The sequence below is a fragment of the Lytechinus variegatus genome, chromosome 9 (genome assembly GCF_018143015.1).
Source record: "Lytechinus variegatus isolate NC3 chromosome 9, Lvar_3.0, whole genome shotgun sequence".
Classification (NCBI taxonomy): domain Eukaryota; kingdom Metazoa; phylum Echinodermata; class Echinoidea; order Temnopleuroida; family Toxopneustidae; genus Lytechinus; species Lytechinus variegatus.
Window position 1 is genome coordinate 23,959,320 of NC_054748.1, and position 21,020 is coordinate 23,980,339.

At 36.3% G+C, this 21,020-nt stretch overlaps 1 protein-coding gene across 5 annotated transcripts in view; it reads left to right on the plus strand.

The window, feature by feature from the left end:
* The first annotated feature begins 11,930 nt into the window (after window positions 1-11,930).
* The window catches only part of LOC121421480 (proton-coupled folate transporter-like), a 33,810-nt gene continuing 24,720 nt past the window's right edge, over window positions 11,931-21,020 (plus strand). Inside the window, exons 1-4 of one of the 5 annotated variants that reach the window (XM_041616201.1) lie at window positions 11,931-11,974; window positions 17,108-17,361; window positions 18,706-19,458; window positions 20,226-20,360. In XM_041616201.1, the coding sequence (XP_041472135.1) occupies window positions 17,160-17,361; window positions 18,706-19,458; window positions 20,226-20,360 (1,090 nt within the window). In that variant the 5' untranslated portion in view covers window positions 11,931-11,974; window positions 17,108-17,159. The other 4 variants (XM_041616197.1, XM_041616198.1, XM_041616199.1 and 1 more) reach the window with 4 other exon arrangements.

A 21,020-nucleotide genomic window follows, 5' to 3' on the forward strand; every position in this document is an offset into this window, starting at 1 on the left:
CCTAGTATTTTGCAGTTATAATCTTGAAACATCAATAATTAAATCTGTACCAAAAATAAAATAATAATTTTTTATTTTATGCATGTTAATCATACTAATTAATTAACAGTATTTAATTTCACATTTCTGCCCCCAAAATACCTGTCACTGTATTTGTATGCTTGGCAAAATGACAACATCATGGGTAGAAATGTTTGTTGCAATGATACACAACATTTGTACTAAAAATTAAGATTACAAATTAGATAATTAACCAAATCTCTCCGGTTTACTAATTGATAAGGTTGCAGATCAGAGCTGACATACACATGTATTCCATTGCTGCATATTTTCAAAATTGTCAAATTTTTATGACATTTAGTTGTTCCCTGCTTTAAAACACCCAGAAATATGAGGATATCAGTCATATTACATATTATAGTAAGTTGTTAATTAGGTTTAATTAACATTTTATCATTTACCGCATCCACCGGCTCCACATCCACCGGCTCCACCACCCCTGTTACTTCAAACTTAATGTGCTATAGTTTTTGTTCCTGATATTGTATTGATCTAATTCATAGTAATATATTTAGCCTATAGTTCTAGCTTCAAAATGAGATATTACTCAATAAATTTGGTTAAGATGCTGTGATGTAGCAACAATTTATCCATGGCACCGTGTGGAAAATTGTTCATACGCCACCCTTTTTGCATACCCAACTTATGAAATGCGACCATGTGTGAGTTAAAAGTATGCAAAAAAAGTAAAATTATGTATATCGAAATTAGGTTTGTTACCTAGATAAGACTAGGCCTGCAGGCATTAGACCCATGGGTTATGGCTATTAAGTTAGCATTTTCCATACCCAGGCAGTCTCTCCAACTCTCATCCAGGTCTTATCTTCTCTATCATGTACAAGTTTGATTGATCTTGTCTTTGATCTGTTTGTATTATTTGTTTTTTGAATACCAAATAAAATAATAATAATAATAATGATATAACTATTTGGACTGTTTCTGAACTTTTTAGGGATCTCGTATATTTTTTTCACTCCAGAGTCACACATTGACCAATTTTCTAATCACTTTCATTCAAACATTATGTCCACACGTTGTGTTAAGTAATCATTATCTATAGTTGCTATTGAAAATGTTTGCTTAGCAACTGTTGCTATACGTGGTTGGAATGTTTCTTGATATGTGATTGTAAAATGGGAGCTTCTAAGTCAAAATATAGTTTTTGAAATGTAGATAACACCCCAAAAATGGTGGTTGTCAAGGTAAATGTGTTACCTAGCAACTGTTGCTATACGAGAAGAGGTCAGGTTGGCACCCCCTGCTAAAAATGTTCAGCACGATTTTCTCTACCTGTCAGCCAAATTTCATGCTTTTACCATAATCTGAACAATTCTTGCTATTTTTTGCACCGATCATCTAGACTAGAATACCCGCGAACATTCGGAATAACGAAGCTTCGGAATTACGAATGTATGCGGTCAGGGTTCATAGCTAATTTTCCTGATTAAAGAATCTGCATATAGAAGGCATGGTTTAATACAACTACGGTCTCTTTGAACAGCACTGTAAAAAAAAATATTGGGTAAAATCTTTACCACCCCGAGGATAATTACGTGTCCAACCAATTTGGGGTAGTATTTTAACCAATGCGGGAAGCATATTGTCCAGTAGGGTTAACAAATAAGCAACAATTACTTTAGGATGGGCAAAATGTTCATCACACTGGATAAATAAAAATGCCAAAAATGCCCAATGTTGGTTGAAGAAATAATTACCCTCATGGGACACTTTTACCCAATATTTTTTAGAGTGATTTCATTATACCATAAGTAATAAATAGATCGGTCTATAATCATTTGAATGAGCTTTAAGTTTTCATGATTATGTGGAAAATGATGTTTGAAATACCCAAAAAAAAGGTTCTTAGGCTCACCTTTTTTTAATTTTTTTTTTCAAATCTCGCTTCATCACATGCATTGTCATGTTGGGAAATTAAGTCGTATGACACTCATGACAAACGAATCTAAAGGCTAATGACCAGAGTCCAGCGCAGACATTGTAATATATAGATTGAATGTATAATTTTACCTGTGCACCTGTCTTAGACTACGCTATAAGAGCATGGACCTATATGATAACAGCAAATGTGAAAATTGAAGATAAACATAGATTTGTTGTAATCAAGTAAAATGAACTGAGTAAAAATCTTACCTAGCAATGCAGGAGACCAAGAAACACTTATCCAGGGTGACCAGATTTCACAAAATGAAATACGAGACAATTGACAAACGACGATCAACAAAGAAGCCCACACAAAGTGTTAGACTTGTGAAAAAAATATAAAGAATCGGAAGGGAGGGTGAACGGAAGAATGAAGGAGAGAAAGAAAAGAGATGATTGAGAAGGAAAGAAAATAAAGGAAAACAGAAAAAAATAACCGAAAGTTAGAATAAAAAGGAATAAAGAAATAATAAAAAAGATAAAAAAAAAGGTTTCTGTAATTCCTTGAAATGAATATAGAAAGAAAGAAAGAAAAGAAAGGAAGGAAAGATGAATAAATGTCTGAAGGACAAAATAAAGGAGAGAATTAAAGGGGGAAAAAGGTAAGAAAAAGAAGGAGGAAAGAAATAATGAAGGAAATAAACATGTTTCCTTCATTCTTTGAAAGAAAGAAAGAAGAAAACTGGGAGGAAGGAAGGGAAAGAAAGAAACAAACGAAAGAAAGAAAGAATAAGGGGAAAAATAAAGAAAGGAAGAAAGAGTGGAAGGGAAGAATGAAGGGAGGAGAGAATAAAAAAGAGAGAAAATAATGGAAGGAGAGAAAGAACAAAAAGAAACAGGAGACGAAGAGAAAAGGATGCCAAGGTAATTATATGTAAGGAAAGAAGGAATGAAAGAAATAAAAAAGGATATTTGATAAAGAAGGAAAGTAAGAGAAAGAAGAAAGGAAAATGAACAGATAGAGAGAAAAGAAAATGTTTAGGAAAGAAAGATAGGAAATAGATAGATAAATGGCTTATTGATAAAAATCAAGACATCATCGCGGCTAAGGCCGAAGTGCGATGTATTCATAAGGTAATAAAGACACACAAAAAATTCAAACAATAACACAGATAATTACAAAATAAATAATACGGATAAAGTATGGTATTGGAAATAAAGATAGATGGAACAAAAAAGGGCAAGCAGAAAGGATAGGGTATATATAAAAGAAAGAAATAGGGAAAAGTTCAAACTTCAAGTAAACAAAAAAATCCAATCATCTAATGAAAATCATAATTTCATTTTTTTATATTTAAATGTTTTAGAAATAAATAAGATTTCAAAGTGAAACATATTGTCAAACTTAAAAATTAGATGAAACATCGCGGCATCGTGCACACCAAGACTCAAAACGAAAGCTGGAACAACTAGATCTATAAAAAGTCAATAACTTGTTCCTCCGATTACATCTCCAAATCATTAATCTGAGAATCCATAGTATAATTATAAGAATTTCCCGCCGATTTTGTGATTATTTTGGTGGAAAAACTGTTTATCATGATTGTGAGATTGTTTTCACCATTGAGAATTTGCCTCGATCCTATGCCTAGCTAGTAGCCTGCCACTCACAGGCAGGAGGCCAGCTCGTTTGCAATGTATTGGATTAGCAAGAAGTCACCGCAGAACTTGCAAAAGTTTACAGTAAATATCGATTTAATTGTTGTCCCTGCTTCGTCAGCTGTTGGTTATTTAATGAAAGTTCGTCACTTTTAAATGTATTAACTTCATTTTGTTCAATATTCTGAAATACGGGACAAATAGGCGTCCCGGTAGCGCGTTTCCGTTTTACACCCTGGCGAAGGCATTTTCCGGAAAAGTAGCCAAAAAGCGACTAGTGAAGAGTCTACACACGTCGCTGGTTGCATGCAGCGTGCGACACAGGCGAGTCCACCACACTGATCTCTATAAAAAATCACTACGCATGCAATTTGCACAGTTACTGATCAGAGCACAGAGTTCCTCGGCACTTCATGTACAGAGAGAGCGGCAGTCAGGAGTGAAATCCGAACATGCTTTTGCAGTCGCGTTGTTTATGATAGTTTTTTTTTCTAAAAATAAATTATTAACTAAATGAATAGAATGACAGACAACATCAAAATAAACAGATACTTATAATGGAAAGACAAACTGAAGTTTGATGGATTGATACACTTAGAAGCTGCCGAAAGATAGATATAGAAGACTGATAAATAGATAGAGACAAGATAGATAGATAGATAGATAGAAAGAGAGAGAGAGAGAGAGAGGTGGATAGATAGATAGAAAGAGAGAGAGATGGATGGATAGATAGATAAATAGAGAGAGGGGTAGAGATAGAGAGGTCGATATATAGAGGGAGAGGGGGAGAGAGAGAAGGATAGATATATATAGAGGGAGGGAGAGAGAGATAGAGGGAGAGAGAGATGTTGTAGATAGAAATATGGACAGACAAAGAGAAAGAGAGAAAAAAAGACAGACAGATGCTAGAGAAGGAGAGAGATAGAGAATTTGAGAGACAGATAGATCATGTTAGATAGATAGAAAGATAAAGAATGAGAGAGACAGAGAAGATAGACAAATTAACAGATAGATAGATACATAGATAGATAGATATATAGATAGAGAGAAATAGAGAAAGACAGACAGATGGATAGATAGAGATAGATAGATGTTAGATAAAGAGGGAGAGACAAAGAATATTAACAAATTAACAGAAAGATAAGTTTAAAAAATAGATAGATAAATAGATAGAGAGAATAAGAGAAAGACAGACAGATGGATAGATAGATAGAGAGATTAAATAGATAATTAAAGAATGAGAGAGACAGAGAAGATTATTAACAAATTAACAGATAGATAGATACTCTAGTTAAAAATAGATAAATAGAGAAATAGAGAAAGACAGACAGATGGATAGATAGATGGATAGAGAGATAGAGAATTTGAGAGATAGCGGATAGATGTCAGATAGATCAAGAATGAGAGAGAAGAGCGACAAATTAACAGATAGCTGTAGTTACATAGGTAGGTAGAGAGAGAGAAATAGAGAAAGACAGACAGATGGATGGATAGATAGAGATAGAGAATTTGAGATAGATAGATGTCAGAATGAGAGAGACAGAGAAGATTATTAGATAGATAGATACTGCAGTTACATACATAGATAGAGATAGAATTTGAGAGATAGATATATAGACAGATAGAGAGAAAGACAGACATCAGCAAATCGGCAAGGCAAATGATCAAGGCAAACATTCGTATTGAACCTGGAAAGTATAAGCTCAGCTGCATTGGTATGTTCTGCGGATAACTTCGGTGCGGACTTTGGATCGCGCGCCCAGCTGATAATGTAAACAAACGTAGACGTAGACTCTTCACTAGTCGCTTTTTGGCTACTTTTCCGGAAAATGCCTTCGCCAGGGTGTAAAACGGGACAAACGGGCGTCCCGGTAAGGGTTTGTCGGGACGCCGGGACACAGGAGCAAAATACGGGACAATCCCGGGCATTACGGGACGTCTGGTCACCCTGCACTTATCATATTTATTCATGTTTTCACATAAAGATGTTATTTCTTCAATAAACATAGCAGCATAACTTTGGAAACGACGAAAACTAACAATTATTAACAAAAGTGCCATTCATGTCATAATAGATTACGAAGCTCATCGACTCTTAATGACATATGTCCATGAATATTGTGACCGGAAACTTGTGCAAAATGATCGATGATACTTTAATACCCTTATGTCCAAGTTTCATGAACTACATTTAGATCAATAAACTTTAAGTTATGATGACATTTAAAAAAAATACCCCAACATAGCCAAAGTTCAGTGACCCTAAATGACCTTTCATCTCAATCATGTGACCTAAACCTCATGCAAGACGATCGGTGATTATACTCTATAAGTGTCAAGAACTTCCCCCCCCATACCTTCAAAGTTATGATGACATTTCAAAAACTTAACCTTGGTCAAGATTTCAAGGTTGATGACGCTGTGATTACATGTATATCGGCACTGCCATTTCTTCCGCCGGAGTGACCCCTGTCGTCCTGCTCTGCTATGCAGGCGAGACAAAAAATAGGTATTGCCAGGGCAACGGCAATTTTTACAGATTTTGATACTCCAACAACTGCAGTAATATTTAGATTTAATGAATAGTTAAAAAAAAATCAATCGTCGTATTCATACATTCTCTGTATTTAGGGATACTGTATTCTTTAAAAAAAAATGATGTTACCATGGTAACGGAAAATGAAATATCAGACCTATTTATGAATATCGCCATAGGTAGATGCGCGTTCAGCACCCAAATTTTTTAATTCACGGAAATAGCAAGAAAATCAAGCTCTACAAATGTAAACATAATCCTCAAATCATGACGAGTATATGCGCAGTTTGTTTTTATAGAAAATGCGCATCCGGTAAATGTACATTGTTATCTTTCGGTTAATATAAAATGATATATCTTACAACCTATTTAAACATTTTCGCTATGGTGGCTCAGCGGTAGAGCGTCCGCCTCATGAACGGGAGGTCGGGGGTTCGATCCTCGGCCGAGTCATACCAAAGACTTATAAAAATGGGACCTTCTGCCTTCCTGCTAGGCGCTCAGCATTTAGAGAAGGGTAATGATAACATGTTATGTTATGCAGGGCCGCTGGTAGAGCAGTTTCCTAACTGAAGTGGCTACCCTGGGTAAATAAAACGTTATTATTATTATCATTATTATTATAGGTGGCATGACAACAATTATTGTGTGTTTATTCTACTAACGCGTTAAAATGAACAAATTTGAGATGCGGAACACGAACATTCTACTATTAATAGTTTTCACAAACTTTTATTTTGTGTAAACCACGATTTTCTGTTTGATATAGCCTTATAGGTATTATGTAATATTCCAATTTGAAATGTATATTTATTAGACTTTAAATTTAAAACTCCAAACAAGAATGATCGCATATCAAAGGTAATATTTTTTAAAACATATTCCGTCAAAATATGAAAATGCGTGAGTTTCAACATTCTTTCAGATTTTACGCTGAAATGATACTTTCACGCAAAAGTGCACTTAGCATCCTCGCGGACGCTATTCCTCAGTATTTCCGCAAGACTTATATAAGCTGGGATGCCAAGAAATAAAAAAATGTTGCTATCCGAAGTATAAAAAACTCTTAGTATGTAAATTATATGATGTAATTATGTATACGGTAATATACAGTGCGTATCAAAAAAAGGTTTACACTTAGAAAAAAATCATGTAAAATTATACATTTGTAATTTCCTGAAGATTTTTCCACATTTTAAAATTGGTACAGATCCATTTAAGCAAATGACGATATAACTGTCGAAAAATATTTCCGCTTGAGTGAGCACCACTTACTTTTGAAAAGTTAGTGAAATATGATTTGCGCAGAACTTTGAAATAAATATGCGAATAAAAGTAGACCTTAATCATAAAGAACACGTGGAATTTAGCTATTAAATTGATTTGAAGATATCTTTTACCTTTTTTAAACTTGTTTCCTTGCCAAAAAACACTTCGCCCCATCCCACTCCCCCACACACTGAGGCCATCGTGACGATATTTGCTTTACACTGAGCTGTGATTTACATGAAATGGCTTAGGCTTGATTTTCATTTTGTTAATCATTGCCAAGCTTGAGAAAAGTGTGGAGAAACAGGTATTAAATGAAAAATGAAATGTAAACCCACTTTAAATGATAAAAACCTAGTGAAAAAATGTTGGAGATGTCTAATATAAACTTTTGTTCAGATTCAGTTAGTCCTCAGATCCAGCTGGCACAAAAAGGGTTAAGGTTGTGCTTACTAAGTGTTGAAATTTCAATTAGGATGGCAAAATTGTTACAAAATGCTTGAACATGTTGAATGTATCCGTTTTATTTCAATTGACTAAAAGTGCAAGGGAAAGGTATGACAAATGTTTTGCAGGGTGTTTTTACAGCATGAATAGGAGCATTTCTGCGCAAACAGATTTCTGCGAGCTTTACAAATATGGACAGCTCTCACTTAAAGGTCAAGTCCACCTCAGAAAAATGTTGATTTGAATCAAGAGAGAAAAATCAGACAAGCACAATGCTGAAACTTTCATCAAATTCGGTTGTAAAATAAGAAAGTAATGACATTTCAAAGTTTCGCTTATAACAAAATAGTTATATGAACGAGCCAGTTACATCCAGATGAGAAAGTTGATGATGTCACTCACTCATTATTTCTTTTGTTTTTTATTGTTTGAATTATTTACGAATTTTTTTATGATTGGGACCTCCTTGCCTGAAGCACAAAATGTTAAAATAATGGAATTTATTTATTTATTCATGTTTTATTTAACAAGAAATCGATAAAAACAACAGTGGAGGGTAGTCCGGTTCAGTTAAAAATTGGTTTACAACGGAGCCCTCCACGAATAAAAGAAACATAAACGTGATAAGAAAAGCAGAACACATACATAGTAAATAAATAAATAACAGAAAATGGGTATAATGAAATAGTTAACATAACACAAATCGTAATCAAAATAAAAGTTTGAAAACATAGACAAAAAAAAAAAAAAATCATGATAAGGTGTGGCTGAACGTGGTATATCCACCCCTACCTCCCCCCCACACTAGGCCAGGTTGTAAAGTTAAAGCATGTTGATGAAAGTTTTGCAAAGTTTTTTGAAGTTATTTAGAGACTTAGAGTTTTGTACGGACAATGGTAATTTATTGAAAATAGAATTTGCAGTGAATGAAAATGATTTTTTTTGTATTCAGATTTAGGGTATGGTATTTGTAGACGATTTTGGGCGGAATGTCTAGTATTATAAACAATGGGTCGTATAACAGATAATGGTTTTAAGTATTTTGGTGCAGAATCATTCCAAATTTTGTAAATTAGAATACATTGTTGGTATTTAATCCTCTGTTCAACCGATTGCCAGTCGAGTGTAGTTAACAAAGAACATTGTGAAGTTGAATAATCTGTATTCAAAACCAAGCGAGCTTATCTATTCTGCAGTTTCTGTAATCGGGTTATATTAGTTTTCGAGCAGTTTCCCCAAGCTGTAGAACAATAGTCAATATATGACAATATAAGCGCAAAGTATAACTGTTTTAATTGATTTCTGTTGATTAAGTGTTTAATTCTTCTTATGCAAGCAATAGAACGTTATATTTTGCAAGATATGTACTGTATATGCAAAGACCAGCTTAATTGAGAATCGAAAATGATTCCTAGGTATTTAATATTATCAACATGTTCTAAAGTTGTATTCTCAAAGTTTATTGCAATTGTATTATTTTGTAGTTTACGTTTGTTACCAAAAGTCATGATCTTAGTCTTTTGAGGGTGTAAATACATACGATTAATTTTTAGCCATCTGGCAATTAAGTCGAAATCGGATTGTAAATTTCTTTGTATGTTAATTATTGTTGTGTCGCTGTTAAAGACAGAAGTGTCATCTGCATATAAACAGAGTTATGTGTTTTTATGCAAGGTTAAGTTTCCTAAATCGTTGATATATAAACAAAAAATCAGGGGCCCAAGTATGGACCCTTGAGGGAAACCTGTTTTTACATCTAAAAAGGAACTTGTTGTTCCTTTTATTGAAATACATTGTTGTCTTTCAGTCAAATACATTTTAAACCATTGCAGTTCAGAGTCTTTTATACCATAATAACACATCTTGTCAAGAATCAAATCAATAGGGATTACATCGAACGCCTTCTGTAGGTCTAAGAACAGACCCCCTGTTATTCTTCCGGAGTTCATGTTATTCAAGATAAAATCAACTATTTCTGTCAAACAGGTAGATGTCGATTGAAGAGGCCTGAAACCAGACTGACAATCACATAGTAGGTCATATTTGTTTAGATAAGCATAAAGTTGTTGATGGACTGCTTTTTCGAGTATTTTAGAAAGTGTCGGTAGAAGAGAAATCGGTCTGTAGTTCTTTGGTTCAAAAGTACCCCCTTTGTGACTTAGTGTGATCTTCGCTTTCTTAAATTCTTTTGGAATTCTACCGGTTTGGAGTGACGTATTAAATAATCTTGTAAGCGGTTTGGCGATATGGAGGGCAGATTTTTTTAACAATTTAAGATGCAGACCATCAACCCCAGATGCTTTTTTTATATCAATATTTTGCAGTTCTTTTAGTACGAACTCTTCTTTTATTCCTTCAAACACGAAACGTTTATCGGTTTGGAATAATGCATTCATACTATTGATATTATTTGTAGAAACCTGAGTACCTTGTGCTAGGTTCATTGCAAATTCATTAAATGACTTGTTCAAAAGGTCAACTATAATATTTTTGTCAGTAATTAATAAGTCATCTTTAACTATCTTTACTCCTACTATTTCTTTTTTACCTGGTAATAATTGTTTAAGAATTCCACGTGTTCAGGGAGGAATGAAACTTCATTTCACATGATAATGACGAGAAAATAAAAATATTTCATATGATAAAATACAAAAGACATTGTGAGTAAGTGATGTCATCAGTTCCTAATTTGCATACCGACCGAGATGTGCATATAATCGTTTTGTGAAATGAAGTGAAATTTTAAAATGCCATAACTTTCGTATTTTACATCCGATTTGGATGAAATTTTCAGTGTTATGTTAGTTGAATTTTTCTCTTTTTATTCAAATCAAGTTTTTTTGGGGGGTGGACTTGTCCTTTAAGTGTAATATTCTGTCAAAACTTTTACTTTCATTGGATAGATGAGACCCAAACCCAAGATTATATGTGAAAAAAATTACCCACATGTTGTATATTTTTTAATTTTTGATACGCATTGTATATACGGTATGTTCACTTTGGCTTATTTCGAAAGGGTGGGTGCTGTCGCGTTAGGGTGCGTCAACGCGAACGCGAAGATTCGTCCAAAGCCCCCCCCCCCCCCGGTTTAGCCGAAAGGGTGCGTCGGGAGCGCCACGTCGCGTCGCGTTCACTGGAACGCGCCCTTTCGTCCAAAGCCCCCCCCCCGGTTTGGAAGAAAGGGTGTGTTTAATAATAATGAATAAATAAATAAATAAAAATACAAATATTTATTAGAAAGCTGAATATAAGGTATTTTGCCAATTTGCACGTAAAATAGTGGATTTTCAATCATTTAAAGTATTGACAATTTGAGGAAAAGAAAGAAAAGTTCAACTAATAATAATAATGATACTAATAATAATTTTCACCCCAAAGAGTGAATTTATGGAAATGAATTTGGAGTGAAAAATTGGGTTATTGCAAGGGTGGGTATCTGATTTTATTATCATGATAATTATTATTATTATCATTATTATTTGAACTTTTCTTTCTTTTCCTCAAATTGTCAATGCTTTAAATGATTGAAAATCCACTATTTTACGTGCAAATTAGCAAAATATCTTATATTCAGCTTTCTTATAAATATTTGTATTTTTATTTATTTATTTATTCATTATTATTAAACACACCCTTTCGTCCAAACCGGGGGGGGGGGGGGCTTTGGACGAAAGGGCGCGTTCCAGTGAACGCGACGCGACGTGGCGCTCCCGACGCACACTTTCGGCTAAACCGGGGGGCTTTGGACGAATCTTCGCGTTCGCGTTGACGCACCCTAACGCGACAGCACCCACCCTTTCGACATAAGCCGTTCACTTTTTATTCCAAATGCGCACCTGGTAACATTAAATGAGATGGCTTCCATCTTACTTGAATTTTTTTTTGATATTTTTGACATAAGGACATTAATTTTACTGTTCAATGGGTAAACGCATTTAAATTGAAGAATTTAACTTGCAAAATAACTTCAAACTAATGATAGTTTTCACAAACTTTCATTTTGAGGAAATCGCGGTTTTATGTTTCACTGTGACATAATAGTTGTGTGTTATATTCAAATTTGAAATGTATATCAGACTTTTATCGTTTGAAAATCTAAATAAAAAGGATCGCATACCAAAGGTAAGCTCTGATATTTTACATGTTTTTCACTGTTATATTGTGTACTTTTGGTGTTATAGTTGTATCATGCAAATTTGTTATATGCATGGATTCATTTGGCCAAATTTTGAATCATTTTTTTCCAATATTGGTGTGATCTTTGACATAAGATTTTTTGCTTTGGTTTTGATTTGAGCTTCTCTGTATATGTAAGCCATTTTATGTAGGCTGTGTATTGTATGTCTATATACTGCCTACACATACACTGTACTTGGTGCTCACCATTCATGTTCATTCAGCTTTAAAGGCTATTGTATTGTTCAAGTAAGTAATTGATCCTAGCATTACAATCAGCTATTGAGACTTTGGTTCATCTTTTACATTCTATTTACTGCTCAAATCTCAACTGCAGCTGTGCCACATCATGTACATGAACATGGATATCTTCACACTTCAGTATCCTGGATTCATTGCAAGTACTTGAAACACCGCCAGCCATATTACCAGAATTCAACGGCAACATTCCAGTTCCAGTTATTGAAGTCCGGCGACGTCAACCCCAACCCAGGACCAACAACCGAAAACGCTCCTGGAGAGTATTTTGCCCGTAAGCTACATGTATCTGCGAGTACATCTTACAATGGAACTAATGGACGAATTGTTTATGACAGAGATTTTCTTCTGCAGTGTAACCCTGCATGGAAACATTACAATCCTGAGGTGGTTACAAATGGACTATCGAACATTGCTCACAAAACAACGAAGAACAGGGGCATGCTCCATGAGAATTTATGGCTTCGGATCAAAGAACTTGGCATCCAGACACGTTTTCGAGGTAAAAGAGGAGGCCAGAAAAGGGATTCTGCGAACAGCTGTAGTCATAGGCGGCGGAAGCGGGGGGACGGGGGGGACGTGTCCCCCCCTAAATTTTAGGTGGGGGGAACGGTCCCCCCCCCTAAATTTTGTTTTGATAACCTTTTTTTTTTTTTTTTTTTTTTTTTTTTTTTTTTTTATTGCTTGTCAATTTTTTTTCCTGCGTCCCCCCCCTAAATTCACGTGGACCCCCTTGACACGTGTGTTGTCCCCCCCTAAAATTTATGTTGATGACCTTTTTTTTTTTTTTTTTTTTTTTTTTTTGCTTCTCAAAAATTTTTGGGGCGCTTGTCCTATTTTTAACATGTGTCCATCCCAAAATTTCAGGTGGACACCCCCTAAATTTATTGGCTTCCGCCGCCAATGGCTGTAGTCGAAAGAAGCGACGAAGGAACAACATCAATCTTAAAACAGTGTCGTGTGTTGATAACAATCTTGTAAGATCTAGTTGCAACGTCTGTTTGTGGAACGCACATTCTGTAAGAAATAAAACTACTTATGTTACTGAATATGTTAATGAACATAATATTGATGTTATGTGCATTACAGAAACCTGGTTGAGTAATCAGGACGATGTAGTGATTGGGGAGTGCACTCCTATAGGATATACTTTCATTAACTCTCCAAGAGACGCACGTAATCGTGGAGGAGGGATTGGAGTACTGTATAAAAGCATACTCAAACTAAAGATCAAGAAAATAGATTTTAGGTTTTCCACATTTGAACACGCTCATATTACCGACTTGTCAAGCTCTATCAATTTTTTCATTGTCTATAGACCACCCCCTTCTTCAGCAAATAGATTCACAAGTTCTGACTTCTTGAAGGAATTTGATGAATACATATGCGAAATATCACTATGTCCAGGAAAATTGGTGTTATTAGGTGATTTCAATGTCCATTGGGAAGACATGAATAAAAATGATGTGCTTCACATGAGGAACACCATCTCTTCGGCTTGGTTCATTCAGCATGTCCAAGGCCCAACCCACAATCTTGGTCATACTTTAGATCTAGTTTTTACCAGAGATGATTCAGTTATCTTACAGTGTCACACATTTGACACTTGTATTTCTGATCATTATATGATTCATTTTCTACTAGCTCATCAGAAATCTGACCCAGTCTCTGTTACTTCTTCCGTACGTGATTACCGCAAGATTGATAAAGCTCAATTCAGTAATGCTTTACTTGACTTAGTTTCATCTCAACCAGAAGATTTAGATAATGTGTCTCTTTTTGACTGGTATGTTTCTGGCGTCACTAAGGTACTGGATACCTGTGCACCATCTTCAACCAAGTCCCGCCCTCTGAAGCGACGTGGACCCCCTGGTTTAATCAGTCTGTACTTGTTGCTCGCCAGCACCGACGTAAAGCAGAACGTAAATGGCGTAAAACACGACTAGAGTCAGATCGCACATTGTTCATAGAAGCTAATAGGAATGTATGCCAAATCATTGATACCGCTAAAGAAGATTTCTTGAAAGATAAGTTAGGTTCGTGTTCTGTCAAGGAGGTATATCAGATCATTCATTCACTTTTAAACAAGAAGTCGAATCAACTTCCCTTATATGAATCTGCAGCCAGATTAGCTCATCAATTCTCTTCGTTTTTTGTTAACAAGATAAGGAGAATAAGAGCTGAACTTGATTCATGTACTGTACCTGTTAACATTCAGTTAAGTGATATTGAAAACCAAAATATTCCACTTTTTACAGAATTTCAGGTGCTTTCTCAGTCAAATGTATCTAGAATTATTATGTCTTCTGCTACTAAATCCTCTCGTTTTGACCCCATCCCTACATGGATTTTGAAGGAAAACATCGTTCATTTATTACCATTGCTTACAAATGTAATCAATCAATCTCTTTCCACAGGTATTTTCCCTGATCAAGCACATTCAGCAATCATCAAACCTTTTTTGAAGAAATCAGGGTTGGATGTTAATGATATCAGTAATTATAGACCGGTCTCAAACTTATCATTTCTAGGTAAACTCATCGAGAAGGCGGCATGTACTCAACTAGCTGATCATATTGAATCTAATAATATTCTTGATCCTCTTCAATCTGCCTATAGGCCAGGTCACAGCACCGAGTCTGCTCTGATCAAAGTAAAAAATGACATCATGTTTTCTCTCGACTCTAATAATGTAGTTCTCATAGTGCTGTTAGATTTATCTGCCGCGTTTGATACAATAGATCATAACATTTTCATATCCCGGTTATTCAATAGAATAGGCATTAGGTCCACAGTCTTATCCTGGTTCCAATCATACCTGTCTGGTTGGACTTCGCAAGTTGATATTGATGGCACATTGTCAAATCCCATAACTCTAGAATTTGGACTCCCTCAGGGGTCAATAGTCGGACCCATAGGCTACTCAATATATACTTTTCCAGTTGGTGATATCATCCGAAATCACTGTATCAATTATCATTTTTACGCTGATGACATACAATTATATGTTTCTTTTGATCCGAAGACTCCTGGAGCTCTCAATAATGCACTGGTTAAACTCCAGAATTGTATATCAGATATAAGACAGTGGATGATAGTGAATAAACTAAAACTAAACGACAATAAAACTGAATTTTTTGTTGCGGCCTCTACTTATAACTTGCGCAATCTTCCAAATGTTCAACTTGATGTTGATGGTACACTCATTAGACCATCAGAAAAAATACGAAACCTTGGTGTCATATTTGATTCCCGCATGTCAATGTCGTACCATATCTCTCATATCTGTAGCACAGTCACTTTTTATTTAAGGAACATTTCTAGAATCAGAAGGTTTATTGACCAGTCTGCCTGTCACAATGCTGTTCGTTCATTGGTTCTGTCTCGTATCGATTATTGCAATGGGCTCCTTTCTACAATTCCCTCTTATCAATTAGTCCGTGTTCAACGACTACAAAATTGGGCAGCACGATTAATTTTACAGGTTTCCCGTGATCATCCTTCCCAACCACTCTTTAATTCTCTTCACTGGCTTCCTTTTAAACAGAGAATTACGTTCAAATTACTCTTGATTGTCTACAAAACATTGAATAAACAGGCTCCACAGTATTTAGGTAACTGCTTGAATCTTTATACACCAACTAGAGCTCTTAGATCGGCCAGTGATCACCTTCGCCTCACATATCCATTAACTCGTATATTAGCTGGTGACAGAACTTTTACGGTGTCGGCTTCAAAATCCTGGAATGATCTGCCACTAATAATTAGACAGTCTCCATCATTAGCAATCTTCAAAAAGTCTTTAAAAACTCAACTCTTTCACACTTTGTAATTTTTGTATAATACATCTTACCAATTCATTGTAAGCGCTTTGGGCCTAATGGGAAAAGCGCAGTACAAATAATAAGTAATAATAATAATAATAATAATAATAATAATTTTAACAGGTTAACCTATTCCGAAAATGCGTGATTTTTGTTACATCCTTTTACATTTCACGCTTAAATGACACTTTCACGCATAAGTGCGCTTGGCATCCGGCCGTGCGCTATTCTTGGGTATTTCAGCAAGACTTTTAGCTGTCTAATCCTTATCTAGAGCTCTTTTTGACGTTTGGCCGGTTTACTAAATTCAACAGTTACCGTAGAACGAAACCGCATACATTCGTAATTCCGAAGGTTCGTTAGTCCGAAAACGAAATGATTAACGAACCTTATTTCGTTTTCGGACTAACGAACCTTCGGAACAACGAACCTTGGGAATAATGCCACAAATGTTCGGATTAACGAACCCTTTTACGTTTCCGGATTAACGAACATCGAGATATAGGCAATTTACTTGTTTCGGAATTACGAAGTGTAAGTACCGAATGAAACATGGGGAATTGCAACACCCTCTTTAGAGTTGCGTTGTGGGCGGCTTTTATAGGCAATCATCAAAGTTCTTGTCCATAAAAAGTCAGCATCCAGTACGTTCACGTGCAAAAAAGTAGATTGAAAATGGTGAGATTATTTCAGTTTGTTGAGAGAGTATACCATAATGTGTGCAAGATAAGTCAGTTAAAAAGCCAGGATTCCCCATCTCAACTTTATGCATAACCGTGACAGAGATGCCAAGTTCAAAGACCAGCTATGCTCCATGGCTCAACAAGAGATCACAGGCATTGTATGGAGATACGCTGTGATCATACAGGTGCGATAAAGATTTGGGGGATGAGCAGGATTTCCAACGGTGGGAGTCTCATGCCAAAAGCGCAAGTCTTGGCATGTCTGTCATAACGAAAGGCGTCAATTGACTGTGTCTCCTTTCTTTTTCTTGTAGCAGTCTATGTCAGACTCCATCATGGAGACCAAACCCGATATCCTCTAGGTTGATGACGTCTTCGGAATATGAGATGGAAGAGGAGCCTAGAGCGAGGTCAAGAGTCATCTCTGTGGAACCTGTTGTGTTTCTGAGTCTAGCCGTCCAAGGTGTGCTGTTCAACATTCGCACCCAGTATGTTGAGGCTCGTCTGGCTGCTGAATATAACTACACGCTACCTGAGGCAGGGAACTGTTCCTTAGCGAATAAGTCAGGTACATGTTAGACAGAAATAACCGTCGTTTCTGGGGGATTTCTTAAACAATTTCGGACATTTTACCATAATCCCCATGAGTGGAGCCAACGTAGTTCTGCGGAACATCCAATGAGGTACAGAGACTGAAGCTTTTGGTCTAGGTATAAAATGTGACCATCCACACCTAAACCAGGGAAGTTCTCTGTAAATAACCGAAGCTGGTCCAATTAGAATTCATTTCCAGTTACCTACCTTTTCAGTTAGAAGTCATCTCCAGTTACCCGAATTGGTTCCAATTAGGATTTCCAGTTACCCGACTGGTTCAAGTTAAGATTTCCAATTACCCAACTGGTTCCAGTTAGGATTTCCAGTTACCCAACTGGTTCCAGTTAGAAATCATTTCCAGTTGGAAGTCATCTCCAGTTACCAAATTGGTTCCAGTTAGGATTTCCAGTTAGCCAACTGGTTCAAGTTAGGATTTCCAGTTGTCCAACTGGTTCCAGTTAGGATTTCCAGTTACCCAACTGGTTCCAGTTAGGACTGAAATTTCCAGTTGCCCAACTGGTTCCAGTTAGGATTTCCAGTTGCCCAACTGGTTCCAGAGAGGATTTCCAGTTACCCAACTGGTTCCAGTTAGGATTTCCAGTTGCCCAACTGGTTTCAATTGGTTTCAACTGGAAATTGTTAAATTACAGTTAAAACCAATTGAAACCAGTTGGAAATCTAACTGGTTTCAACTGGATTTTGGTCCTAGGGCATGATCTACATCTGGTTCATAATGTAAACTTTTCTTTGTGGAATCATGAAATTTTAGCTAAAAACGATAATTCTGATAACCACTAACACAGAAAGGCACGGACAAGAATTACCTTGCTCATGTGTAGGCCAAGGCAGGAGTTTACAGAAAATTGTGCCATTTTGATTAAGGGGTGTTCTCTTTTGTTTACAAAGGACATTTTGCAAATTTACTGTAGGTGAATTTATGACACGGATCGATTTCCATAGTTACGTTGATTGGATCAATCGTAACTCTTTCTAAGAAGGGCCCTAGTATTAGACCAAATAAGAATCAAAAGAAATAGACCTGGGTCCGTTGCAGAAAGAGTTACGATCAAACGCAACTCAAAAAAATCTTGCGCAACTTGTTTTTTCAGCCAATGAAGCACCTGTATTCGGGACTTGCGCTTGAAATGTAGTTGCGTTTCAACGCCACTCTTTCTGCAACAGGCCCCTGGTGGTACACTAAGTGGATAAAAATTGATTATGCACTGCTTCAATATAGTTAAAAAGTCACCAAAGATGTGTGCATGTGGTAAATGCCTATTTCTCTATGCATTGTTTAAATTAAAATTTATTTTTACAGCTGATGCTACAGGTAAAGAGATAGAGTCTGAGACCTCATTATGGGTCATGTACATGTGCTGGGCATCAGTCTTTTTCCCTATTTTCACTGGAACGATCCTGATCGCTGCCTCTGACATCGTCGGCCGGAAACCCATCCTGATCATCAATGCCTTTGGCCATCTTCTCGCCGCGACCATCTTCATGCTCGTCGCCTGGCTGCACCTCCCGCTCATCGTCGCCGTGGCGGCAGAATGCATCATTGGTCTTGGCGGAGATTCCGCCGTCTCCATAAATGTGTCGTTCGCGTATATCGCAGACACGAGCACCGCAAAGTCGCTGGTCAACAAATACACAATCCTCTCATTCATGATTTACATCGGATTCGGTGGGAGTCAAATCCTGGTTGACCTCATCTTGCAGAATACGGGGAACTACAACCTCACGTTTGGTTGCGCGTGGGTATTCGCCTTCCTTTACGTCCTTAACGTCTCAATCCCGGGCATCTTACTCGAAAGTGTGAAAAATCACACAAAGTTTAAGGTAGTCGCAACAGTCAAGGGCCTCCTAAAAAGTTTTGTCCGTCTTGTATCGGTATCAGAGGACAAGAGACAGTCAAGATTGGTGCTCCTAGTTTTCATAAAAATGGTTTTCTTTCTAATCAACGAGGCTATCTATGCTGTTATAACCATCTATGGGATTGGTCAACCGTTTTGTTGGTCACCCACTATGGTCGGGATCTACAATGTCATTGTGAATGCATGTCCTGCTTTTGGTAAGTCTTTCGACTTTTCCCAAGTCTTTTCATCATCGTGATCATCATGATTATCATGATCATCATCATGATTATCATGATCATCATCATGATCATCATCATCCCCACCACCATCACCATCAATTCATCATGCAAGCAAAACCACATAACCACCATCATCACCAACAACACCACCATCATCATCATCATCATCACCAACACCACCACCACCATCATCATCATCATCATCACTATCATCATTATCAACATCATCAACACCATCATCATTATCATCACACCTTGCTATTGGTTGATGGCCAAATTTTGGATTACAACATTTAACACATTTGATGTTTACAAAGATTAAAACAAATACTACTTTCTATAGTTCTGAATCTTCATATGAACCCCTAGGTAAACTTTTATGGCATCAGTCTTCCTCCCTTTAGTAATAAAAGTAGTAGTAATAAAAGCTGATCATAGTCATAAAAACATTTAGAGAAAACGATAAGTAAGATTTTAACCCGATTTTGCTATGAATCCTTTTTCCATAATCCTGTCGTCAAGTTGTGGAGTGGCCTTGAAGCTGTTGGGGTCCATGTCACAAAGAGTTGCGATAGATAAAGTTGAAATTAGATTCCGATTGTGTACTTAAGAGATAAGAAATTCAGATAAATCGCAATTTGAGTTTTATTTGACTATATTGCAACTCTTTGTAAGATGATCCTTTGTATTGTTGATGTGATAGTCCTGTAATAACATATCCCTTTTCTCTTTGTTTATCGCAGTTGCCATGGTGATGATCAAGCCGTTACTATTCTGTATGTCTGGCTACATCATAATGCAGGTTGGCTTTCTCTCTGGTATTGCTATACTTATTGTGTCAGCCACCGCAAAGACCTCGAATATTCTAGTTTATGCGGGTAAGTTTAATATATTGTCAGGGTAGCCTGTTCAGTTTATAAGAACTTTTTTTCCAATGGGCCCTCTCCTCGGTCCTGGCTATTATTGTTTCAAGCAGTTTTCTGCTTATAATACATGTAGCTGTCCCCTGTACTGTATTTTAAACCAATTTTTTTTTATGTGTACCAATATACATGTATATATTATTACATTGTCAGTAATATTTATTTCTTCACATTCAAATTATATTCATTTATATCATTGTTATTACATGAAAATGTTAATTTATTATTGATGTATGAATAAAAATCAGAAACTCCTGCCAAAAATAGCATGATGTATTATCATTACCCGTCTTCATTTTAAATTCCGAGCACAAGAAAGCAGAAGGTCCTGTTTTTAAATTTTGAGGGATCAAACCCCTGCAAAGCTAAGCTCAAATTGTGTGTTTCTTAATACATATGTTCTGCCCCTGGATGGACCGAAATCCTCACAAGACCATCGCCTGTGGCCTTGAGTGAGAATTAACATCTTGAACAATATTAAAACTGAATGTTGAGTCTGACGCGTAGGGAATGTTGAGGATTAATCGGTAGAACTGCAAGTGTGACCCAAGGAATAATGTGCACCTCTACATTAAACACTTCGAGCGTTGCATACCATTACCCCAGCTTTAGCAC